The sequence below is a fragment of the Dromiciops gliroides genome, chromosome 1 (assembly GCF_019393635.1).
Source record: "Dromiciops gliroides isolate mDroGli1 chromosome 1, mDroGli1.pri, whole genome shotgun sequence".
Classification (NCBI taxonomy): Eukaryota; Metazoa; Chordata; class Mammalia; order Microbiotheria; family Microbiotheriidae; genus Dromiciops; species Dromiciops gliroides.
In genome coordinates this window covers 502,274,643-502,302,197 of record NC_057861.1, presented here as the reverse complement: position 1 = coordinate 502,302,197, position 27,555 = coordinate 502,274,643, and the positions used below count along the sequence as shown (strand labels likewise).

Sequence of the window (27,555 nt, the reverse complement as noted above, 5' to 3'; positions counted from 1 at the left end):
TGAGTTCACCTGAGATATGAAAAGTTATCCTTCAATTCTTTATTTTAAGTCTGTGCAAATCTTTCTATTTCAAATATCTTTCTTGTAAATAACATATTGTTGGGCTCTGCCCACTCTGCTATGATCCTATATTTTATGAGTTCATCCCATTAAGATTCATGGTTATGGGCAGCTAGATGGCGCAGTGGTAAAGCACCGGCCCTGGATTCAGGAGTACCTGAGTTCAAATCCGGCCTCAGACACTCGACACTTACACTTGCTAGCTGTGTGACCCTGGGCAAGTCACTTAACCCTCATTGCCCTGCAAAAAAACAAAAAACCCCCAAAAAACCAAAACCAAAAAGATTCATGGTTATGATTGCTAATTATGTATTTACCTCTGAACTATTCTCTTGTATTTTATTTTCTCTTTACCTTTCACCAAGCACTCTATAAAGTGTTAAAGGGCTATAATTCTAGCAAGTCTGTCTAAAATATCTAATGAGTGGTCGCCAATAAATTATAAGCTTTAGCAAGAGTTATGCTTTTAAGCATTTATTAAGGAGAATAAGAATTTGGTAAAGGGAGAGAGAAAGGCCTACATTCATCTATCTATTAAAGGGAGAGCGCATTTCTAGCTCCCCTCTCCACCAGAGTCCACAAGAAAAGAGAGGGAGTCAGAGTGCCAGGATCCCCCTTTTTCCTCCCACAAGCAAATGTCACTTCCTGACGCCAAAGAAAAGATGCATGGTCTTGCCCTCAAAGACCTTCACCTCATGGGCAGAGCTCTTCTACAGTAAGTCTCCAGCAGGTGGCATCATTCCAATCGTTACAAAAGATGGTGACAGAATTGGAGTAATTTATTCAATTGTCCCTCTTCTCCTTCCCCAGACACCAATCACTGGTTCTTATCATCTGTTTTTCTTTTAATCCCTACTCCATGATTCATACTCTGAAGTTAAAGTTTGTTTTGCTTATTACTATTTCCTCTATAATTCTATCCTTTCCTCTTAAAATTCCTTCTTCCCTCTCCCTGTCTCTAGTTTCCATGTTGTTTAATGTATTTCTATGCAAAAATCATAATGTGTGTAATTCAGATAAGAGTGAATTTCTCATGGTGCCTACCATCCTGATTTCTTTTTGTGTGTGTGGAGGGCAATGAGGGTTATGTGACTTGCCCAGGGTCACACAGCTATCAAGTGTCAAGTGTCTGAGGCCGGATTTGAACCCAGGTCCTCCTGAATCCAGGGCCAGTGCTTTATCCACTGTGCCACCTAGCTGCCCCCTACCATCCTGATTTCTTCTGCCATGTTTTTCTATTATTCTGGCACACTTGATTATGAGAAATCTCCTTCTTCTTCCTTTATTCTGTAGTGCATTCCCTTTCCTCTTCTTTTTCTTTCCTCTCTGTCCACTATCAAGACAGAACATATCCATTCCTTAGTTTCTGTTTGTCTTAATTTTTTCTATGATCTTTGAAGACATTAAAGTCTTGAATGGATACTTTAATTTTTCCCACTATTAGAATATGACTACTTCATTATAGTAGCTCAAACATATTTGCCTTTCTCAGTTTCTCTTTATTTCTGTGATTTTATTTCAATGTTTCTATTCAGGTCTGATCTTTTCATGAGGAATTTTCAATACTATTCAACTCCATTAAAGGCCTTTTCCCCCTTCTATAGGATTAAAATGGCTTAACAGGATAAGTTATTCTTGGTTTCATGTTTTTTTTGCCTTTTGGAATGTCATATTCCCAGATCTTCTCTTCTTTAAGTGATAACTACCAAGTCTTGTGTGATCCTAACTGAAGTTCTTTGATACTTATACCTTTCTATCTGGCTGCTTTTTGAGTGACTGTATTTTTATTTGACCCCAAAGCTCTGGATTCCACTCCCTCCCCCATGATTTTCAGGTAGCCTGAAGAGTCTTAAATGATATCTCTTTGACCTATTTTCCAGGTGGGTTGTTTTTGATAGTAGATATCTTATACTTTTTTAATCTTTTGGTTTTGTTCTAATATTTCTTGCTGTTAGAATATGAGTTCTGTTTTGCCCATTCTAATTTTCAGGGAGTCTGTTGCTTGGGTCAAGTTTGCCATGGTTTGTTCTAAACTATATATTCTCCTGCCAAATCTTCCCTTCATAGCTCTCCTTTCATTTACATTCAAATTCTCTATCTTTTGCTTCATTTCATTCCGGTACTCCTGTAATCCTTGTGACCAAACCATTTTTTTTTTCTCTGAGGTTATGTTTGCAGTTGGGGGTATGAAATTATTCTTTTCTCCTGAGTTGGGCTCCTGGGCTTCTCTGGATTGATCTATGTATCTATCTATACATCTATCTATCTATGTATCTATTTATCTACCTACCTACGTACCTATCTTGGTCAGTGCTTTCTTCTATTTACTTTTATCTCCATCACAGTTCTTGAATTGGAACATTGTGACAGTGCTAGGCTCCGCCCCTATTCTTCACTCTTGAGTGGTGTGATTTTTGCCTACTTCATCTGGATCTAAATTACCTGGGCTCATTCTGCTAGCTTCCACTTCTTGCTATGTATATGCCCTTGTAGTCCCATTATATTTTATATATCATAAGCCCTTTGTCATCAGGATTCAGAGTAATGGATCTTCTCAGCTCATGTCAGTACCACAGACTTCAAGATCTCACAGGGACTGAGTATGACTGGCCCATTCCCAATAACATGCTCCACACCAACATGCCTTAATTTACCACTGCCAGCTCCCAAGTCCACATATAAGGCTATACCAATACACCATGACTCACAGGCATCAGTTCCTGACCCCTGTCCAAAGCCACACTGCCTCAGCTCTGTAACCACAGTGAACCTTCTTGCCTCAGCCTAATGGTCCCTTCATTCCTAGGCACAGAGTGCTACAGACTCTAAATGTTCCTGGAGGGTTCCTGGTCTCCAGGGGCAGGTTTATATATATATATATATATATATATATATATATATATATATATATTTGCTTCCCCTCATGATGGCTTTTCCTGTAGCTCCCTTTCTAGCTTATGGCTGACTTACTATATAGGATTGTACTAGATGAAGACACTTATAGTTTCCTTATTAGATTTATTGATTATTATTCATTTTAGTGTCATTTTAAAGTTTTTCCTGGGATACATGAATTACGGCTGAGTGGTTTTTCAGCAACTCACTCTGCTATTTTATCTAGATGTCCCTATAATCTTTCAAAGAATATCAGCTCATAAAACAAGAATAGGAAGAGATCTCAGAGATTATTTAGTTCAATGTCCTCATTTTATAGATGAAGGCACGAAGGTCCAAGTGAGCCAAATGACTACTCTGAGGTCACACAGATAAGAAGGGACAGAGGTAAGATTTGAATCCAGATCCTCTGATTATAGTCGGTGCTATTTTAACAGTACTATAATACCTTCTAATCATGCATAATGGCAAAATAATTACATCTATCACTTCTTTTAGTACTTTGTTTATGTCGCAATTCATCTGGGCCTAATGACAAACTCATCAATTATAACAGGTGTTCTTTTACCATGCCTCTATTTTGAGTATCTGCCTCATATTAGCCATTTTTTTCCTGCCCTTTCCAGTCCAAAGATCATTCTTTTGGGGGGGGGGTTGTTTTTGTGGGGCAATGAGGATTAAGTGACTTGCCCAGGGTCACACAGCTAGTAAGAGTCAAGTATCTGAGGCCAGATTTGAACTCAGATCCTCCTGAATCCAGGGCCAGTGCTTTATCCACTGCACCAGCTAGCTGCCCCCAAAGATCATTCTCTTTTGTCAGAAAAGACAGAAAATTAGAATTTAATAGCCATGGCTTCTTTCTGTCAGAAGTTGCTATTGTTCCATTCACCCTAATTAGTGATTTTGTCTTCAGATTTCTTTATCAGTCTTAGTTCATTCTAAGTTTTAGTCCTTCTGAACTTATTTTTTGTTTTGCTTAATATAATTAATTCATTATATAAAAATTTTTCTCTCCCTGATTCCCCTCTCTGTCTTGCCATTGAATAATAAAAACCCCAAAATATAAAAAACTTCAGAACAAATATGCATAATCCAGCTAAACAAAGTCCCCCATTAGCTATATCCAGCAATGTTGATTTCATTCTGCATTTTGGGTGGCATATTACATCTTTAGTCCTCTGGACTCATGATTTATTATTGCATTGACAAAAGTTCTAAAGTCTTTCACAATTTTTTCTTCATAATTAGAGTGAAGTGGGTTGAACTAGGAGAACAATTTGTACAATGTATAGTCAATGAAAACTAACTTCCACATTGTCCATCTAAAGAAAAATGGTCTCATTCTGTATTCTACTTCACCTCTCTCTCATGAAGTGGGTAGCGAGAAATTAGGGTTAGGGTTAGGGTTAGGGACTGCATCGTTTGTCCTCTGGAATCTTGACCGGTAATTATGCTGATGAGTTCCTAACTAATTCTTTCAAAGTTACATAGTATGTGTGTGTGTGTGTGTGTGTGTGTGTGTATACTATAGTATAGTAAAAGCTAGCTTTTACTATAACATTGTCAGACTATTCTTGATAGTTTCCCAGCTGTCCTGGATTCATATCTCTTGTGAAATTTTTAGGCTATGAGATCCCATTTTTTTCTGAGCCCTTTGAAATCTTCTTTCCCCAAACCTAAGATGGATACAAAAAACTCTTGCCCACTTTCCTTTCAATTATCACAAATTTTAAGAAGTGGTTTCTTTTTCCCAAGGCTCCCATTGTTTACACCCCAGTAATTACTTCTTATTTTGAGTCACATTCAGATGAGCATTTTCCCCTTGTTGGTTCCTTCGCTTTTTGAAAGATGAAATTATGATTAAGGCAAGGCAAGAAATGATTAGCTGGTCTGTTTTTGGCAGGGGAAGAGATCCAACAGATGTCTAAGTAACTGAATGGCTGTGGATCTCACTGAGGAAATTCTCTATTATTTGGGGATTTGATGGAATAAACACAGTGTCATCAGCCAACAGAACTATGTGAAGCACAGCATCTATGGGGAATTCCTTTTCCATTTGGACTCTGAGTAGAATATCCTTCATGAGATTGATGAAAACCTTTGGCAAGCATATGTTTCCATGTTTTATGCTTAGCTTGATGTTACAAATTGGAGGCTCACTGAATACAATTCTCTGCAGTTGCATCTATCAAGAAATCTTACATGGCCTTAACTTGTACATAGGAGGCACCTTGTTGAAGGAGACCCTTTAAAGGAGTTTTCCAAATGTCTTTGATTCAAGCTGCCTTAGGTTAAAAGAAATAGCTAACAGTTCTTTAGTTAGGTAGAATATTTAAAATGTGTGTGTGTGTGTGTGTGTGTGTGTGTGTGTGTGTGTGTGTGTGTGTAGCAATGAGGGCTAAATGACTTGCCCAAGGTCACACAGCTAGTAAGTGTCAAGTGTCTGAGGCTAGATTTGAACTCAGGTCCTCCTGAATCCAAGGCCAGTGCTTTATCCACTACGCCACCTAGCTGCCCCTAGGTCGAATATTTTAAATATTCTATGGCTGCCCTGTGAATTCACTGATAGGATGGTGCATAGTTTTGAGAATTGTGGCTTTCAGGTGCTACATTTTGTGAGTCAGATGGCTTTTAAAAATATAATAAAATAAGCAGAATCTTTTATTTACTATTTTCTTTCATGCATTTGTGTAACTTTTAAAATATGGTTTGCAGTGGGAAGTCTTTTCTGTAAAACTCTTTCAACATTTTCATAAAGACTTTATAAAGATTAAAAAGTAGGTATATGGTGCAGCTAGGTGGTTGTATAGAATTAATTGTTATTTGAGGTTTTTATGATCCCATCTTTTGGCTAGAATTTTAACGAAACATTTTATTTTTATTTTATTTTATTTTTGCAGGGCAATGGGGGTTAAGTGACTTGCCCAGGGTCACACAGCTAGTAAGTGTCAAAGGCTGGATTTGAACTCAGGTACTCCTGAATCCAGGGCTGGCGCTTTATCTACTGCGCCACCTAGCTGCCCCCTGGCTAGAATTAAAAAAACCCCAGTGTGCTCTCTGGCCTAGGGCTCAGGCCAGCTCCTTCGGAAAACGGAATGGTGCTCCACCCACTGGATGTAGCTGCCGCCATGGTGCTGGCACCTCATGCCATCACCACTTGCCGATGCCTACATGGGCCTGGCAAAATTATAATGACTGCAAGCCCAGTGAGGGCAGTCATGTGACTGTCAGTCAGAGCTGCCAGCTAATTGGCTTGGGGCTATGTGTGGTCAGCCTGGGGTCTGCTGGGAAGAAGGGAGGTTTTTTGCCATTCTAGCTTGAAGCTGGAAGGCGACAGGACGCTGTTGTGTATTCTTAGCTGATTCTTGGGCAGTAGTGTTATTCAGGTTGTATTATTTCCCTTTCCCCATTTTATTTCCTTTCCCTTACTCCTACTAATCCTGTTTGTGTTTTTTTAAGTTCATTCTTGTTAAATAAATTCTGCTAAAAAAAAAAAATTCTGCTGTTTTGAGGGAGGCTGTCGATCTCCTTCCGTGCCCCAATATTGCGGCGAGCCGCCTAGCTAACACTCCCCAATTATAATTGGTCCCTACATGGTATAGTGGATAGAGCATCAGCACTGAAGTGAGGAGGTCCTGGGTTCAAATCTGATCTTAGACACTTGACACTTGTTAGTTGTGTGACCCTGGGCAAGTCACTTAACCTCCATCGCCTTGCCAAAACAACAACAACAACAACAAAAGTTGGCATATGGTTCAATAGTTATTGATGTCATCCCAATTCTCCTCCCCTTTCTCCCCAAGATCATAGCAGACCTTTTCCAATAGCTGCCTCCACTATCATGCTCATTCTCTCTTTTATCTTTAGTCTCCATATACTTGCTGCTTATAAACATAACCAAGTAGTGCAGTAGATAGAGCACTGGCCCAGAAGTTGGGAGAACCTGAGTTCAAATCTCACTTCAGACACTAGCTGTGTGACCCCAGGCAAGTCACTTAACCCCAGTTGCCTTAAACATCCAGGGCCATCTGCAGTCGTCCTGATGTATATCTTGCCACTAGACCCAGATGGCTCTGGAGGAGAGAGTGAGGTTGGTGACCCTGCACAGCCCTCCCTCACTTAAACCCAATTTAGTGCAAGTCATGACATCACCTTCCCAAAGTAATGGTCCTATTTGAAAATGAAGGACAAGGGCAGTTAGGTGGCACAGTGGATAGAGCACTGGCCCTGGAGTCAGGAGGACCTGAATTCAAATCTGGCCTCAGACCCTTAACACTTACTAGCTGTGTGACCCTGGGCAAGTCACTTAACCCCAATTGCCTCACAAAAAAATAAAAGAAAATAAAAAGAAAATGAATGACAAACAACAATAACAAATGTAACCATATAGTTTCCCTCCTTCTTAAAAAACCCTCACTTGATCCAACCAAACCTGCTATTATTGTATAAATCTGCCTCCCTTTCTCAGCTAAGCTCCTTGAGAAAGCTGTCTTAGCTGCCTCTGCTTTTCTTCTCATTCTCTTCTAAATCCTCTGGTTTCCAGCCTCATAATTGGAGGTTGGATGAAGTGGTGAGATTACCCCTATCCAAAGTTACCAATGATTTCTCAGTTACCAGCCCTAATGGTCTTTTCTTTGTCTTCACCCTTTGTCTCTGTAGCATTTAACACTGTTGACCACCTCTCCCATTCTCTTCTCTCTGGGTTCTCATGACACTGCTCTCCTGATTTTCCTGCCTCCAATTGTACCTTAGTCTCTTATATTAGTTCTTCATCCATATCATGTCCACTAACTATAAGCGTTTTACAAGGCTTTATCTTGGGCCTTCTCACTCTATACTATTTCATTTATTGATCTCATTAGCTTCTATGGGTTCAGCTGTCATTTCTATGAATATGATTCCTACATTTATACATCTGTGATGTCTAAAATCTAAATTGTGGTCGCCTTGAATCAGAAGCTTCAGCTCCAGTCTAGTCTAGTCTAGAGTTCCAGCCTGGTTGGTTTCTTCCTGAAGTCCTCCTCCATGAGCCTGCCTTAATCAAGAACCCCTTAGCAAGCTGTTTGTGGAAGCTTTTTTATAGATCTGGAACAGAGGCGGTCCTTACACACTGCTTCAAGGTGATTGGTTGGCATCATCCAAATTCATTGTCTTTGAAGGTGTTCTCGAGTTCACAGTCTAGTTTCTGAGAATAATACCTTCTTAAGGGATAGCCAGGTGTGATTACAATTCAATTAACTTGAAGTAGGCTTAATCAGCAGTCAATCACTCTCACTTGATTCAATCAGTATAGATTAATCTTCAGGTGGGTCTTTGAGTATCTGCTAAATCCCATTATTTCATCACACATCTGGTTTTTGTCTCTCGATTGAGCATCATCATGCATCACCACCTGTCTTTTAGAAAAACTTGGGAAGACTTATATGACCTGATGCAAAATGAAATGAGCAGAACCAGGTGACTTTTGTACACAATAACAGCAATGTTGTACAATGATCAACTGTGAATGACTTACTATATTCTTAGCAATACAGCGATCCAAGACAATTTTGAAGGACTTATGATGAAAAAAGCTATCCACCTCTAGTGAAAGAACTGATGGAGTTTGAATGCAGATTGAAACATATTTTTTAAACTTTATTATTCTTGGGAGTTTTGTCTGTTTTCTTTTTTTAATAACATATTTATTAATTTCCCCCTGATTACGTGTTAAGACCACTTTTAAACATTTGTTTGTTTGTTTGTTTGTTTAAGTTTTGAGTCCCAAATTTTATCCCTCCTTCCCCTCTTTCCTCCCTGAGATGGTAAGCAATCTGATATGCGCAATTATGTAAAATATTTCCATATTAGTAATTTTGTACAAGACAAAGAAAGAAAGAAAGAAAAGAGAAGGAAAGAAAGAAAGAAAGGAAAGAGAGCATGCTTCAATCTATCTTCAGTCAATATCAGTTCTTTCTCTTGAGTCGGATAGTATGCTTCATCATGAGTCCTTGGTCTGTGTTTTCTTTTGCAACATGGCTAATGTGGAAATGTTTCACATGACTGTACATGTATAATCTGTATCAAATTGTTTGCCTTCCCAAGGAAGGGGGAGAAGAGGGAGAAGAGGGAGAAAGGGAGGGAGGGAGGGAGGGAGAGGATTTGGAATTCAAATTTTTTTAAAAAAAGGTCAAAAGTTTTTCTTTACATGTAATTGAGAAAAAAATAAATAAATAAAAAAGTACAAGTCTGATCACGTCACCTTCCTTCTCAACAAACTCCTGGATCCTTATTACCTCCAGGAGCCAATATGAAATCCTCTGTTATTTAAAGCTCTTCATGATCTGGCCCCTTCCTACCTTTCTGAATTTATACATGTTATAACTGAGCTATTCTGGCCTACTTGCTGTTCCTTATACACAATACTCCATCCCTGAGCTTGGTGCCTGTGCATTGATGACCAGGCATTCCTGAAATATTGTTCTTCCTCACCTTTGCCTCTTAGTTTCCCTGACTGTCTTAAGACTTAGCTCAAGTCCCAACTTCTACAGGAGGCGTTTGCTTTTCCTCTGAGATTACCTTTCATCTATTCTTTAAAAAAAAAATTTTTTTTTAGTGAGGCAATTGGGGTTAAGTGACTTGCCCAGGGTCACACAGCTAGTAAGTGTTAAGTGTCTGAGGCTGGATTTGAACTCAGGTGCTCCTGACTCCAGGGCCGGTGCTCTATCCACTGGGCCACCTAGCTGTATCTTTTTACATGTACTTAGTTATTTTCATAGTGAGAGAAAAGACTCTATTTGGACTCTTCTCAGAGCCCTAGGGACAGAGAGTGAGTCTGATTTCAGGCTCTACAGCTTTGTTGCCCAAACCTCCCAGTAGGGAGCCATCCAGCACATGAGGCTCTGAGGAGCCCAGGCTCCTGGGCCTTGGGCCTGAGCAGGGCCTGAAACAGGGCCTGGGTTTTGTGGGAGTCAGGCTGGGAGAGTTCACCTTGAAATGCCTGAGGTGATCCCCATGTGACTTGGAGCTCAAGCCCAGACTTGGGTTTTGTTTTGTTTTGAAAGGTTATGCTTACACAAATACTGTTTTAGTGAGGAATGGGGACATTCTTACTCCAGCATAGGGTTGGGGCCTAAGGCTGCAATCTGATTGGTCAAACCCTGAGTCAGGTTTTCTTTCTTGAAGAGTTATGCACATTAACACAGCATTGTTCTAAGGAAGAGCTGACATCCTTGCCCAGAATAGGTCAAGGCCTGGTATCATAGTTTATAAAATCTGATTGGTCTACTGGTACCACCTGACTAGTTTCTAGCACTGTGATTGGTCCACTTGGTACAATGTGATTGGTTGTTTTTGTTATGCTGTATGTTGATAGGGGGAAAGTATGTAAATAAGGACTTGTAAAATGCTGTAATGTGGTTAGTCGGAGGGGACCCCTTGAGGTGTATAAATAGAGGTGAGGGAGCTCACTTCAGTGTACTCTCCAGCACATTCAGAAGATTGCCCATCTTTGAGAAGATGAATAAAGAAGCCTTCACCCACCAACTGCTGCCTGCTTGAATTCTTTGAGTGTCAACCTGCTAGCAACACTCGAGCTGCACATTATTTGAGCTGTTAGCCACATTTCTTTTCTTTTTTTCTTTTGGGTGAGACAATTGGGGTTAAGTGACTTGCCCAGGGTCACACAGCTAGTAATTGTTAAGTGTCTGAGGCCGGATTTGAACTCAGGTCCTCCTGAATCCAGGGCCAGTTCTCTATCCACTGTGCCACCTAGCTGCCCCATTAGCCACATTTCTAACAATAGGGTTAGGGTTAGGATTAAGTGACTTACCCAGGATCACAAAATTAGTGTCCAAGGCTGGATTTAAACTCATGTCTTCCCAACTCGAGGTATGTCATTCTTTTCACTGCATCACATAGCAGTGAAAAAAAAAGTATAAAATAATTTTAGAAAGAGTTATAGGAGACCACTGTGATCTTAGAATATCAAGACAAATACTACCATTACTGTTAATATTTATGGCATGGGGTTTAGGATAAATTCGGCGAAGTTTCTTCTGTGAGAAGCAAAACCAAAGATGACCAGATAACAGGACAGACATATTGAGGATTCAAGGGACTATTAAAAGTTTAGATTGACCAACTAGATAACAAGACAGACACACCTAAGAAGTAAAGGGGAGATAAGATTCTGTAATAGGAAAATCAATTAGGCATGGCTACTACCTGACCTGAGCTAGGAGACAGAGGTAAGATAACTCCAAAAGTCTGGACCATCATTTTAAAAAATCCACCAGGAGTGGCTAGGTGGTGCAGTGGATAAAGCACTGGCCCTGGATTCAGGAGTACCTGAATTCAAATCTGGCCTCAGACACTTGACGCTTACTAGCTGTGTGACCCTAGCTGTGTGACCCTGGGAAAGTCACTTAACCCCCATTGCCCTGAAAAAAAAAAATCCACCTTTGTTCTCAGGAACATGATAAGCATCCAAGCTTTCCCCACCCTACACCAAAAGGGAAGTTTCAGTTTTCAAGTGGACACTCCATCTATCCTTTATATAAAAGTTTTTGCCTTTCCTCCGTTCTAGGAGGAGAATGTTTCTAAGCCCTCCTCCCTGAGGGGTGAAGTCTTTGACTTCCCACTTGGTCACTTTCTCTAGGGCCAAATAAAAGACCATGTTCTAAATGAACTGTGTTTGAGAATGTAATTCTTTATTGAGGAATACCTAAGGACCACCACAAACCCCCCCCCCCCCCCCGTGACAATTTATATGACAAATTCTTGTTGCAAATGGGTGATCAAAGCAATGGCTTAAGCCTTAATTAGGAGATCCTATGACTGTGGCACCATACCTAATACAGGTTGAATTCATCTGAAAATGCACACACTGCCCCTTATAAAAGGTTAACTCTGCAAGCTTTGTTGGATAAGATGACAGGGCTGAGGTCTTACAATTTAAGAGTCCCATTCCCCGCCCAATTGGGAGCTTGAATTATCTTTTATTTTATTTTTGGAGACTGGGTCTCCCTATCTTGTCCAGGCTGGAAGTACAGCAGCCACTGATGGCCCAACCTCATCAACACAGAAGCCTTGACCCACCCCATTTCTAACCTGGGCTGGTTTGTACCTTCTTAGGGCAGCTCAGTGATTGGCTCCTCATTCCCGGGGGTAGGGTGTTGCTGAGTCATTTCCATCATATCCAAATTTCTGTGACCATGTTTGCAATTTTCTTGGCAAAGATACTGGAGTGGTTTGTCATTTTCTTCAGCTCATTTTACAGATGAGAAATCTGAGGCAAACAGGGCTAAATGACTTTCCCAAGGTCACACAGCTAGTAAGTATCTGAGGGCAGATTTGAACTCAAGTCCTCCTGATTCAAGAACTGGTACTCTATCCATTTCGCCATCTAGGTATCACTCTATTGATGCTGGACTTAATGCAGACACTCATTCAGCTTTAGCCTTACTACAGTTTAGAACTCAATCAACTCCCAGTCTCAGCCTTCCCCAGCAGCAGGGATTAAATAAAGAGATGAATCTCTTTGTTTGCATTCTGTCCAGCACTCAATCGCCTCCCTCCTCTTCACCAATATTAGAAGCCCATCTCCTTTACTCCACCAGCCTCTTCCCCTTTCCTTCATCTAGTTCTGATCCTTCCCATCTTCTAGGACTAGGGCCTATTCACTAACACATGCACAAGCTTTATAAATGTGTCACTGTGTAAGAGATATTGGCATAACTGGATTGCCTCATTCTTTTTAAGTTCAGTGAGTGTCTGTTTATTGGTTATTTCTGGTGGTTCTCTGTTCAGCCACCCACAGCAGATGCACAAACTAGAAGGCTAGATGGAAGGTGGAAGATGGGAGGGACCCTTTCCAAAAGCAGTCCACTAATGTTTCTGTTACCATCTACACTAGAATTGGGCATCATAATAGGTGGCACAGTGGACACTTATACCCAGAGTCAAGAAGACCAGAGTTCAAATCTGTCCACAGACACATATTAGCCTGTCTGACCTTGGGCAAGTCACTTATCCTCCCTACCTCAGTTTCCTCATCTGCAAAATAGCACCTACTTCCCAGGGTTATAGTGAGGATCAAATGAGATGCTTGAAAAGCACTTTGACTTTGTGAAACCATAAAGTGCTATATAAATGTTAACTATTATTATTTATTGATTATTGATGTCTTACTGTATACTTAGGTCTTTTCCAAGGCATAGACTGATTATACCACCTCTTTAGCTATTTTATATATGACCAATCATTGCCTAAAGCAGCTAAGTGGCTTAGTGTATAGAGGGCTGGGCCTGGAGTCATGTTCAAATGAAGCCTCAAGATAGTTAATAACCCTGTGATCCTGGGCAAGTCATTTAACTTCTGTTTATCTCAATTTTCTTATCTGTAAATGGGGATAATCCTTTCCAGGACTGGTGTGAGGATAAAAATGAGATAATAATTGTAAAGTGTTTAGTACAATGCATGGCACACAGTAATAATCACAATATAAATTTAACTACTGGGGCAGCTAGTTGGCGCAGTGGATAGAGCACCAGCCCTGGATTCAGGAGGACCTGAGCTCAAATCTGACCTCAGACACTTAATTACTAGCTGTGTGACCCTGGGCAAGTCACTTAACTCTAATTGCCTCACCAAAAAAAAAAAAAAAGTAATTATTATTGTTAATTTTTCTTATAGCATTTAGAATAATGCCTAGAACATTGTAAGTGCCATATAAATGTTAGCTATTATTAAAGATGATACCAGAAAGGCATTAAACTCATAAACCAGTCCAATAATAATAATAATAATAATAGACCATACACAAAAAATTTATAAAGATAAGCTCATTTATTCAAGTCATTAATGAATTTAAAGACAAAAAAAATACAGTTCTCATTTGTTATGAATATCAAGGCTGGAATACCCATTCTCCCAGCTCTTACAATTGTATATATACACACATATACACGTGCACACACACAAAAGTTAACAAAAAAAGTGCAAAGCAGAATTAGGATTTGAAGACAAACCAAATGACCCCGTAAAAAGCTACCGTAATGTTTACAGTTCAAAATAACAGCATAACATACCTGACTCTGAGTACAGGCTCGAGAAAAAACAGGCACTTGTACTTTATGCTGAAATCATGTTGTGTGTATTTTTCATCAGTTTCTTAAAGACCTTTTCAGTTAGCAACGGAAGGGGTGAAATAATGGAAACACAAACGATAGTTTCACAGTCACAATTCACTTTTGGATAAAAAAAAAAAAGCTCATAGAAAACTAGACCCTGAAAGATCCCAGAGAGAGACAATAATGACTGCATTTCATGGACTGGTGGAGTCCAATAGGAATTTCACAGTCTGACAGATGCATCCCATGAACTGATTCAGCGACAGCTAACTCTCCTAATGAATCCCTAGAAGGCCAGGAAATGGGTAAGGACTGGAAAGATGTTTGTTTTCCCTTGTGCAGAGAATGATCCCCACACTCAAATGTTTCAAAGTGACATGAAGGAATAAGAAATAGACCATGAATAAGGTTTTAGGGTTTGGTATTTAAATTAAAATAGGCACCAGAGAAGTTGCTATTCTGGGTTTTTGTTCCTTTAAAAAAATTTTTTTTTAAATTAAGGCACTTTATAAAATAGCCCTGGTCATGATGTGACCTGAGAAAGAGAGAACATGAATTCTTAAGATTTACATCACCCTCTCTCCCAAAGCTAGCATTTCTGGCTCTGAGAACACAGCCATTAGGATTAAAAATCTCACAGAACAATTTCTTTGCATTACATAGCTGTTGTGGTAGTAGAAAACATTTTTTAAAAATAGTAATAAAAAAATAATAATAATAAAAGTTTCCTGGGGAGAAAAAAAGTTAAAACAACAAATTATTCCAGTTGGGTAAGTGAGAACCACAGCTATGATTTAAGAGACTGGGAGTAGGGTATCCACTGGTATTTGGGGGCCAGGCAATTGTTACACTTGAAAGGAAGTGGAAACAGTCTTTAGTTTTCCAGGCATAGCAAGATTTCCAATGGTTCTCCTCTGTTCAGTCACCGCAGCAGATGGGCAAGTTGGAAGGCCAGGATGTGGGAGATGGGAGGCACCCTAAAGACCACATCCCTCATTTTACACAGGAATAAACCATGGTCAATTTAAGGCTAGTGTTCTAAGGTCACACAGGGAGTAAAAAACAGAGAGCTGGGTCTAGAACTTGGGCCTCCTGACACCTAAGCCTCTGCTCTAGAGTTAGTCTTTGGGCAACAATTATACCTTTGAACCTAGTCTGTTTAACCAGTCTTAGCTCAGGCTGAATATTCAGGGATTTCTGGGTGGAAAATTTCTCATTTGACCTCCTGTTCTGATGTGCTAAAATCCCAAGGAACAGGTTTAGAGTAACAGCATAGTGCTAATAAGGCTTACAAAGTGATTAACAAACAATTATCTCAACCCTCACAACAACCCTGTGAGGTAGGTACGGTAGATATCATTTATCTCTATTTTACAAAGAGAAAAGTAAGGCTTAAATGACTTGCCTTGAAGGGTCACATAGCTTGGAGAGCCAGTACTGTTGGAATTTCCAAACCAGAATTCTTTCCCCCACACCAGACAACTACTATTGTGGGTTACCGGATCTTACAGATTATTTACACCATTATGAAAACCACTGTAGAAAAACTTGAGGGGTTGAAGAAAGTTTTAGGCACCTGAGTGAAGCTTGGGCTACAGTTTGTGAGGACAGGGGAGATGCTGAATGGCTGAAAGATACCATTAGCAATCTTAGGAAACAGGTCTGTGGCCAGAAGGAAAAACTGAGTTGGGGGGAGGGGGGGTGTAGAGAACGTGACGGGAAGAAAGATGACAACGGAAGAGGGAAGTTGGAGGGAGAAGAGTGCAAGAAACAAGAAAAAATTGGTCTGGTAGGGGCTGATCTTGACAATGCAATGCTGTAAACTTATTCCTAGATTACAAAGAAATTATGGGCCCTAAAAGGCTGTAAAGAAGTCTGGGGATATATACTAAAAACAGCATTACCATTAGCTTCTGTAATGGAACAGGGTACTCCTAGTTCTGGGAAAGAGCAGATTTGTGGAGACTGATGACTATCTCAGGACACTGTCTGCCCAGGTAGGTTTTCACTTCATAATTAAGAAGTGATTTCTCAAAGGGAAAAAAAAAAAGATGCTCTCATCTCTTTAACCATGAGGCAAATTTCAGACCTTCCTATGGCCTACTCTGAAAAGGGAAGTAAGTCCCTGTCTCAGAGGTTTAGCGACCTACCTGTGCTAACAAAGGGAAGGTGGTCGACTCTCCAACATGCCTGGCAAACCAAAGATGTGGATATAATAAAAGAGACATCCCATAGCCTCATTTGAAAGGTTTTTAAATTATCTTTTCTCTCAGTAAAATTAAAAGGCATTAATACTGAATACAGCATACACATATTTTTGCCCCAACAATTCTTAACCTCAATGACATTTAAAACATTACAATTAAAGTGTATATAGGAAATTCAAGTTTCTGTCACGCTACTAGAAGAGCACATCCTCTCCATGATCTAAAGAATACTAAGCATTTGTGTAAAACCTGAATCAAAACAGATCACTTTATCCCACAATTATAACCCGATTTGTTCATTTTAAACAATACAAACTGCTATTAAAACATATCTATCGGTCCTTAAAGAAATAAGGCAAGTTAGAGACTGAGCACTGAACAATCTAGCAACCACCATTTGCTTTGAGGGCTAAAATGCCTTAGAATTAAAATTTGGGGGAGATTAAAAAATATCTAATGCTACAATGATTGCTGTAGTTGAATTAAACTTTTGAACATTACTTGAAAAGAAAATTGAACAGGGTTATTTAAATTGCACTCATTCTCCATAAAATTTTGGTATCTGTAAATAATGTGAAAAACAAAATATTATCACCTACAATGTAGTCAAAGAAAAGACTTATAGCATCACCTGGGGGTACAGCTCTGGTATAGACAGGCCTAACTAGAGCTGAGGAGTTGGGAGGTTCATAGGTTTTTCTGGTACAATCAGAGGAGGCAGAGGCCCCTTCCATAAGGGCAGGGAATAAACCCAGTGCCTTGAGCAATACTGGGAGAAGCACCCAAGAGGCAGAGGAAGCACAAAGGTCAAGTACAAGGGAACAAGAAAGTAGCTCAATATAGTCAATGGGACAGAGAATGGTTTCTATTTACAATGGGGGGCTTGGTTGGGTTGGGGGGGCGGAGAGAAGAGGTACTTACAAATGGAATCGATGATGTAGACAGAATGATACAAGGCCAGAAGGGAATAAGATAGAGAACAGGAATAAGGACTAGGCCAAAGGTCAAGAGTTAAAGAAAGATGGACAAAAAGGGGCCAAGAAAGTTGGTTAGAGGCAAATTGCAGATATACAAGAATCAGCAGAAGTGAGCACCTTTTAATGAGTCTGGCAAATTTGTATCTCTTTGGTTCTTAAAGGATCTTGGGCCCTTCTTATATTTGCCCCCCTCAGACTTGAGCTTGGCAGAGAAGCCCTGTTAAGACTGCCTTTGCCTTCAGTAGTCTGAGTATCTCCATATACAAGTCAGTTCCTAGTTCTCTCTACCTCGTGTAGCTGCCATATTGGTCATGAGTCAAGGACGGTCTATATCACAAACTTTGCTTTTCCCAAGATCCACAGCAGTAGGTGTGTAGACAAGATAGTAATAGTAGGTGGAAGGATGAGCCCATTTAAACCCCATGAAGAAGAATGGTAGGAGAAGAAAAAGGCCAATGGTTTCATGATCCAGAGTAGGAGAATGGTTCAGTGTTTTGGGGAAGGACACACTGAATATAGGTGGTGGGTACTGAGCTATCCCTGGTCCTCCACTTATAAGGCCTCTCCATAATTTATATGCTATTTATAGTCTACCTTTGTTTACTGTCTGATAGTCTGAATAGCATCTAGTTCCCTCAAGTAATTATACACTAGGGGGAAAGGGGAGAGAGAGAAATTGTAGAAGAGGGGTAAAAGTCATACTTGGAGTGAATAATGAGGAGTTTGAGTGAGGACATCAATAGTGATTATGCAGTTAAAAAGGCTAGAGCAGGTGAGGAATCAGGCTATTTTTGTTAGGGTGACCTACACTGCTACAGTGATAGCACTAGAGCCTTAAAGATGATTTTCTTTTAAAAAGAAGAAAAAAAGATTCATCATGGGGCAGCTAGGTGGCGCAGTAGATAGAGCACTGGCCCTGGAGTCAGGAAGACCTGAGTTCAAATCCGGCCTCAGACACTTAACACTTACTAGCTGTGTGACCCTGGGTAAGTAAGTCACTTAACCCCAATTGCCTCACTAAAAAACAAAACAAAACAGATTCATCATAAGACCCAGGGATGTTATGGCCCATGGTCTGGGTAGGGGAGGCGGGGGAAGGAAAGGAAGCTTAATAGAAAGCAGAGCTATAGAAGACTGTTGAGTTTCCTAGTTCAATCTTTGGCAAGATGAAATTCAAAAGGGATAAACGCAAAGTTTTGTACTTGGGTTGCAAAAACAAAACCAACAAGCAACCAGGATAGTGAAGGATCTTGAGGAAATGATCAGTTGAAAGAACTGAGCATGTTCAACCTGGAAAAGACCTAGGGGGTGATACACCAGCTGACTTCAAGTAGACAGAGGATTATCCTGTGGAGAGGGGAATAGATATGTTGCTTGGTCCCAGAAGACTGAATCAGTGGCGATGGGCAGAAGCTGCGCAGGCAAATTTAGGCTCGATATCAGGAAAAATTTCCTATCAGTGAAAGTAGTCTAAAAGTGGAATAGGTACGATGCCCTGAGGTGATAGGTTTCCCCTCCTTGGAGGTCTTCAAGGTGAGCCTGAATGACCACTTGTTCAGTAGAATGAGGATTCCTTTCATGTATGAGGTTTTGTTTTTTAATTCTTTTTTTGGAGGGAGGGAGGGAGGACGGACGATCATGGTTATGTGACTTGCTCAGGGTAACACAACTAGTAAGTATCTGAGGCCATATTTGAACTGGGGTCCTCCTGACTCCAGGGCCAGTGCTCTCATGTACGAGGTTCTAGGATTCTGTGTTGATGTTGAGGCAGGATTATGGCCACTGGAAGTCCCCCTTGACCATGTGGATAGTTTTGAAGAAGCCAACGTGACCTTCAGGAAAGATTCTGTAGCAAAAGTCCTTTCCCTATCAAAACCATACTTTTGAAATTTAAAAACTCACATATTCTGCCAAAACCAAGAAGGTCTAGTTAAATGGTTTGCTTGATGGTCTGGGTCCTGGAAATAAATTTCAATGTTATCCAGATAAGATGATGGCCTTTATAGGTCTAATAACATTTAAGAAAATAAAGATAATCAAGTAGCTGGAAGATGCTAGAGACCCTGCAAAGGCTGCATGGTTTGACCATGCATTTTATGCTCAAACTGAAGTGAACTGTAAGGTACAGTTTTCAGCTCCTTTTCCTCTCTTACAGACAATTGGTTTGGAGGATTTCCACAGTCTGAGTTTTAAAAAACTCAAACGTATCTGAGCAAGTATGGAATTTAGAGGAGAGGATATGTCTCATACCACAATGGCATTTAAAGGCTTGGTGGGAAGGACTATGACATCATTTCTCCCATTAACATAGCCCAGTAAGTGTCTCATACAGATGAATTCCTAGTACATGATGGCTTCTGGGTGACACCGAGTATTTGAGACCCTCAGGTAAGACCTAGGATGGAGTTGAAGAGTTTGTGTTTCCTGAGAAATTGTCCTAGATATTAAAGACCACGTGTGTATGGCCTCTATTACTACGGAGATGGATCTGGGGCAAATGGAGAAGCTGCTCTCATTGGACTACAATTTAGGCAACCCAAAGGCTTGGGTCCAGGACCTCTTTTTGTCAGGCAGCTGAGTTTTAAGGGGAAAGAGGAGGTACCCAGTAGGGAAAGGATGGACACCTGAGAAATGGCTTCATTGGATTTTACTGAACAATATGTTCCTTTCCTTTGAAGTTTCCTCTTGCACTTAGTTTTTCTGGACCACTGGCCAGCCAGAGCAGTTTAATTTCAATTTAGATGCTAGCTCAACAACAAAAGGGATGGCACAACTCCCATAATGAACCTTGTTCTTTCTGTAGCTACTGGACTGATAGATGGGTGGAGGTTGGTCTGGGTCTAGGTTTGTTCAACTGTAGCCCACCCTCGTTGATGAAAAAGTTGAATGGATTCAGAGACAGGCAGGAAGACCACAGTATTATTGCAGGCAGAAAACAACCATCCATTGATGGCAGATGAATAAGGCAGCTGAGGAGAATCCCATTTAGAGATAGTCTATGGAATAGTTCATATGTTAAGAGGTGCATGGATAGCTACAGTAAAGCTTTAAAAAACTGGAAAGTTCCTCTGTCCTCCTGTTTAATCTTCCAGGAAGAATATCAGTACAGGAAGCTAGAAGGCTGGGAGGAAATGCAGAGTAGGTGACATCTGAAGCTGGAATCGGAGAACTTCAGGACTCTTTGGCAAAGAAGACAGCCTAGGACTGTTGGGCCAATTTATCCTCAAATCAGACCCACTGATGGCTAGAATTCTCCCTAGGTACAGTAACATTTTCAGGCCTGTAATGCATGAAGGGAATCTGTGAGATTCTCCATACCACCAACCAATCACCAGTCTACATCTACGCTAAACCATGTCGGAGCTCTGGGACAGACAGGTTTCACTGGTGCCAGGAGGGGGCAACGAAGACCCACTGGGGACTGCTGATGAGTCAACTAGGCTTACCTGTGGCCCAAGGAACAAAAAGAGGCATGTTCAATTCAAGTACTAGGGAATCTACCTATAGTGAGAGAAGATACAGAGACCAATCTGACAAGGCCAGCCAAGAAGATTCAATCAAGGCACAATTTGGGAGCCAGAGACCTAAGATCACAGCAGTAGAGGAAGGAATAAAGATGTGGAAGAGTCAGTAGAGAGGAGGTTCAGAGGTTGATGAATGACAGGATGATTACAGATGATGCCAACTAAAGTCTAAGGTAGGAACCTGCAAAAGGGGACTTTTTCTAATACCTCCTTTGGTTCTTAAAGGGCCATAGCCCTTACTAGCTGGTTGGGACCTGACAACTGATTTCCCAAAGTGTAAACTTGTAAACCAATTTTAGCAGCATTTTCCAGTCCTTCATAAAATTAAATATTACAACAAATTTAAAGCAAAATCCTTATATATTACATGAAAATTTGGCAGATTGATCCTTGGGAATTAACCAGTAATCACTGAAGCTAGAACGCAGTGATTTTTAGCTGTTCACAATTGTCAGCTTATTGTAGGGTGAGCTGTTAAGAAAGAACCATAATCAGATAGTCTCCAACAAGGGTATAAATAACCAACAATGCTTATATACAGTCTCTAAAACTTACAGCTAGAAAAGTCGTGTGCTGAGTCAAGTTGGGGGCAAGAAGTCCCGCTCGTCCTAGTGATTTGGAAAAGTTTTTGAATAATTACACGAGGCATTCCTGTTCATTCTGATTGTAGTAAAACAAAAGGCAAAAATGGAAAAAAATCCAGCAAGTTTACAAAGAGAGTCAACATAGGTCCTTGATTGTTTTCAGGTCTTTTATTGAGCTCACTGAGATGCTAACTTGGTGACCCAATATCCACTGTGATTTTAGTATACAGAGGGTATTTCTGAATTTCCAAACGTTGGTACTGAAGTGAATTCAAACCATCAGAGTTCATGGTCTGCCTAGTGTGTGCAATTCTGTCAAATCTATAAACAGAAAAACAAACAACGGTGTCAAAATCCGAGCTATGAAACTCTTCCTTCCCCTTTTCCTTCCCACATTTCCCTGTGCCTAGAATGACCTCCAGGAGCTGGTGTCTGAATTAGTCTAGCTAGAAGTAGAGGGAAAATATTCTTCTTAGTTCCCAGAGCTCAAGACAGACCAAAACATCTCAGATAAGAGTTACCTCATGCCATGAACATAGCAAACTGTCAAATTGTCTACCTAGGGTGTTATTCTAGTACTCCTCCCACTCTCTTCTCAAATAACCAGCTCTTGAATACCTAAATGCCATCAATTTAAACTATCTACATAAAAGGAATTGAAAACTAGGAACATACCTTTGTGGATTAGGTTCATTTTTTTGGTCTCTTGAATGGCGGATCATCCGACATTTTCCAATGAGAGCATTTGGGCGTGATATAGACATGCCTTTATAAACTAATCTGTAAGTGTTAAAAATAGGACATTCATTCTTATGAGGAAGTAGAAAACAATTAAAATAAGCATAATCTACACTAATCTCTTAAATACTGGTTAACATGGTGCAATGATTTGCTAAGTATTCCTTGTTAGGATTTAACTTCATATTACAGTACAATGTTTTGTAGTTAAATTAATTTATCAAACAGGAAGATGATCGAACTTAGTGTGACCAGTGAAAACTCTTTTTCCCCTTGCCAAGAGGCACTTCATGCTGTGAGTTGAAATTCTACTATTTTTATTTTTAAAATAAAAGTTTTCCGTTTAACTTGTGAAGCATGGTAATCTCTGTGTGATCAAAGATGACAAAAGTTATATCATGCCTTTTTCATTAAATTCTTCCTTTTTCTATTGTAACTCTTCCTACAAAGCCACCACACATTTAGCACTTACTCATGGTTTCTTGGAATCCAATGATTCAGTCAAGAGATGTTTATTTGGCATCTATTCTGTGCACAGGGCATTCTACTGTGTACAGCAGGAGACACAAAACTAAGATACTACTCTCCTCGTTTGCCATTTCAGGGAGGGGATGGGGGAGGGAGGGAAAAAGGGATAAAAATTGGAACCCAAAACTATAAATAAAAATGTTTATTACCAAAAAAAAAAAGGAAAGATGGGTAGGATTTCAATAAGCAGATGTTTGGACCATGAGCATAATCATTCTCGCCAAAGGAAATTGTGTTAGCAAAGGTAGATAAAAGGGGCAAGAGGGTATTTACATAAGAGATGGCTGGGGCACGAAACATGAAGGGGAGCATTTTGAGATAAGGTTGGCAATGTGGGCTGGAGGCAAACTGCCAGGGCCCTTGAATGCCCTGGCATTCAAAAAGTTTGATATCTCTCTCTCAGACACATTGATTCACTATATGACTGAGGATGACAAGTTAAATCTAAATTATGTATGTATAAATGTAAACATGACACATAGTAAGGCTGGATTTGAACTCAGGTCCTCCTGGATCCAGGGCCAGTGCTTTATCCACTGCACCACCTAGCTGCCCCCATGAGTGATGTTTTTTAAACCCACTCAAAATACCCACTATTCAACATTTCCGAAATTGCTATTAAAATAGACTTGGATCTTATGGACAAAGGTAAATTTCACTAGTGCATAACTGATGAGTTTTACTAAACTGTATGTGGTTCAATTGCAAATTTTCAGTTGCTAAAATAACAACAACCCTTTAGGATATCACTTTAAATCCACTAGAATGACAAAGAAATGTCAAAAGCCATTAAAATTCAATGTGGGGAAACAGAAACTCCACTACATTGTTAGTGGGACTAGAGACTGAAGCAAATATTTTGAAACAACCAACAAAATCACAAAACCAATCATACCATTTTATTTAAGAATTTCAATGCCAGCAAGGCCTCTATTTGAAAATAGGATTAAAAGGGGGGGAAAAAAGGACCTACTTGAATATAAATATTCAGTTGCTTTATTTTCTATAATTAAAAAAATAGAAAAACTTACATGTCTAAAAATTGGAAGACAGAGGAATAAATCATGGTCTACTGACAGAATGGAATCTCATGATGTCATATAAATGATATATGTGAGACTCATGAGGAAATATGGAATGATAAAGATGAAGTGTGAAATCAGCTCAACTATAATTTTTTATATAAGAAAATTAGAAAAAAAGGAAAATGAGGCTAAAGATGATTGACTTTCTGATGAGTCTAGAAGTAGATAAACTATAGAAAGCATTTTGTTTGCTTGTTTATTATTTGTTAGCTCTTTTGCTCCTGCTTCATTAAAGGCTATGGAATTTGGGTAAGATTTTGTCCCTTCTTTTGGATGCTTATTTGATTGCTTATAATAATTAATAGCATAATAATTTTAGAAGTTTTTTTTTAAGCTCTTTTAGGGTGACCCAGCACTGGAGATCCAAAATTTGGAAATGACCAAGTGAAGGAAGAAATGCACTTTCTAAGGGTGGCAGATATTTTTTTTCATGGCTATTTAACATAGAGAATAAATATTTACCTATTATAAATATCATCATCTTCGCCTCCCCAACCCCAGTAGTTATTAGGAAATCCATTTATTTTGAGGAATTGTTCTTTACTTAAAGCAGAGACACCTCCAAAATACTGGTTATAAGGTAAGCTAGAAGGGAGAAAAGTAAATAGATCATTAGTACAATTGACTTTACATCTCTGAAAGAAACTTAAGTGACCAGTAATCCATATACCTGAACAATGATTTTGTCACAGATTTTATAAACAATCCAATTCAACATAGATGTTTTGAGTCACTAAAATCTTTAAAGATATTACCTGAGACATCAGGCCTCACAACATGTAAGGATGTCAAATCAGAATTATCTTACTTTTAGAAAAGGTAACTTTTGAAGAAACTTATGAAAGGTTTTGTTAAGAGTTAGTGGTTGGGGTGGGATATAAACCCACTTTTCCCTCATTCCAAGGTTCAGGGATCTATCTCTCTCTCAAGATTGCTGTTTTCCTAGGGTAACTAGAAGTATGAAATTATTGTCTATGAGTTCCTACTACAAAAGATTTATGACAATGAGGATTGGGGAGAGAGATTCAGGACTAGCCACCCCACCTCCCCCAAGAAACTTCATAGAAAATGAAAATACACTTGGGGGTGGGGACGAGAGATGCAACCTGTGATTTCTTTGGGGCAAGGAATTCTGGAGTGGAACATCTTAACTTCTACCAACACAACTTATCTCTAGCAACTTAAGAGTATTACTGAAACGCCTGGAGGTACTGATGGTTAAGCAACTAACTGTAAAGTCAACATATCTTAAACATATCTTACTCCAAAGCCAGCCCCCTACCCACTACAACAACTGGCTTCTACATTTTTGTATTTTTTCATGTAAATCCTTGATCGGCTAGGCTATATCTTGATGACAAAAATTAAATGGCTGAAGGGGGTTGCATTAGCTCCTTTTATCTTAAATCTTTTAGAAGACATACCCATCTGACCCAGATGCCCTTCAAGGCCTGTGGCTATGTGATTATATTGCACACAAAACCCTGGCTGGGTAGATAGCTTCACTGCAGAGAGGAAGAGAGACAGAAATTCAAAATATAAAAACTAAAGAGAAAGAAAACCCACACACCTAAAATAGAATTTCAGTAAATGAAATCTTTTTTAAACCACACTTAATATTTTCACATATAGGAAGTCATCTTCTTAAAGTGTTGCAAAGTATCATCACCATTTTACAGATAAGGAAACTGGGGCTCAGAAGTGAAGTGCCATGCCTCTGATAACAGATTTAAAGCTTAGTACCCCCCCCCCCCCAAAAAGGCTTAGTACCTCTGGCCTCAATCTGTAAAATGTAGGAATTGAACTGGATGGTCTCTTGGGTTCCTTCCAGTTCTAAAACTATGAGCCTATCAGAGCTAGGCCTTCAAGTCCAGTGGTTTGTTATTTTTCTCCTACTAAACTACTTTATATTTGGGGGAAAAAACCACCAACAAAACACCATCTAATAAGGGTATTTTACTTCTATCTGTGAAAGTGACTTTTAAAAAAGTCACGAGGAATATTATTGACAGTCATAGTTACTATTTAAACAAAACCAATAAACAAGACAAGCATGGGGAAATTATTTGCAGAAAACCTTAAAAACAGATTCTAGTTAAATTGTTGTATGCTTATATTGGAAGAGGAAGGGAATAAGAACATATTAGTCAACATGGAACCCTTAAAATGATGAAATAAAATAATTACTACAAACACCACAAAGCATTTCAAGAACAACAACAAAATTAATCTTTTCATGTTCATTAGAGAAGGGCCATCATTCTTCTTTAATAATTGATTGGAGGGAAACTTAGCAGTATGATGCACTTCATATAGGACTTTATTTTCTTTAGCTAAAGTAGTTTACTATTAGATTCAAAGAAGTATTGGGTTTTTAAAAATAGTTTTTAAATGCCCTGCTTTTAAAAAAGATACATATTTTAGTAAATAAAGAAATAATATTAATCTCTACTTTGGGAAGTTGTCCAATCAATGATCCTATCAACTGTGTCTGAGAGAAGAGGTAATAAATAGTCCATACTCATAATCTCCATCCTTGATCATTATAATAAACATAATGGTATTCTTAAACATGTAATAAGATGGGAGACGAATGAATGAATACAATTCAGCCCTTTTTTGCCTGAAAGATATCTTACCTAAATCCAAATTTATCCATTGATACAGAGAGGTGCCGGGGCTGTTCGAAACACTTATAGGTATTCCGGTCATCCATAGGTATCAAATCTACATCACTAAATACAAAGCAGTCATAATCATAGTCTTTCAAGGCTTCTTGAAAGCCTATATTCAGAAGTTTAGCTCGATTGAATGTTTCTTCACCATCCTAGTTTAAAAATAAAATAAACAAGCACTCATTAAAACAACAAAAATTCCCCTTTGGCAGGGACATTCAGCAGCATGGGCCTATCTTATTGGTTCTCTGATCCATTTACCCCTGGCTAATAAGTATACTCACCTGGGTATTTTTACTACAAAATGGCATGACAGCTCAAAGGAAGGGCTAATTAGGAACACCTGTCGTTCAGTCCTCCAAGGTGACTGTTCTACATATTGCAACCACTTTCAGCAAAATGTTACAAAAGGATCTTTATTTTATTGAGCTAATGATCGTGATTCTGATCTACCAACAATCACAAAGATCATTCTGAGCATTCCTTTATCTTTGACTTTACAATGGCCCAGGGCAGAACTCTTAAAGACTAAATCTGAGATATAAAAAAGCATGGTGAAGATGTAATGTTCTTTTTTACATACCTCCAGCAAATGCTACTGAACAACTCCAGAGAGCTACTAAGAACAAAGCATATTAGTCTCAATGTAAAAAAAAAAAAATCTAGTGAAAGCAAAAGGAGGGGAAGCCCCTGAACATCTGTTAAAAAAAAAAAAAAGGATCCTACTAGCTACTCAAAAGGAGCTAATACTAGAATAGATTGGTTACAGTCCAATTATATACAATCTACTCTCTTCATCTAGTTTTTATTTGGTCAGGTAATCGCGCTTAATATAACTTGCCCTTGATATAACTTTAAAAATACAAACTGCCAAAATAACTAATGCTACATTATATTATCCAACCTCTTTATCTTTAAAACATGAGGAAAAACCCTAGCAGCTGCTCTGCCTATCTCACAAAGTGATAGTGTATAGAGATGGTATTTAAATGTTTGCCTTGGGATTCTGGAATTCCTTGGTATTTGCTAAGAGGGACCTGTGATGGATGGGGTTTCATTTTGAAATAGCACAAAGGCATTGGGTTTTTCCAGGCAAACTTTTCCTAGGCTTGACTGGGATATTCAAACACTCAAATCAATGAAGAGGTAGACTAACCCCCCCCCCCAACTT

At 39.3% G+C, this 27,555-nt stretch overlaps 1 protein-coding gene across 1 annotated transcript in view; it reads right to left on the bottom strand.

Annotated features, from left to right (window-relative positions):
* Nucleotides 1–21,514: 21,514 nt before the first annotated feature.
* B4GALT1 (beta-1,4-galactosyltransferase 1) overlaps nt 21,515–27,555 on the bottom strand; it is a 78,875-nt gene continuing 72,834 nt past the window's right edge. The window contains exons 3-6 of the mRNA XM_043975803.1: nt 26,349–26,536; nt 24,172–24,294; nt 22,034–22,138; nt 21,515–21,679 (exon numbers count right to left, since the gene is read on the bottom strand). Coding sequence (XP_043831738.1) covers nt 21,547–21,679; nt 22,034–22,138; nt 24,172–24,294; nt 26,349–26,536 — 549 coding nt within the window. The 3' untranslated portion in view covers nt 21,515–21,546. The remainder of the gene's footprint in view (nt 21,680–22,033; nt 22,139–24,171; nt 24,295–26,348; nt 26,537–27,555) is intronic.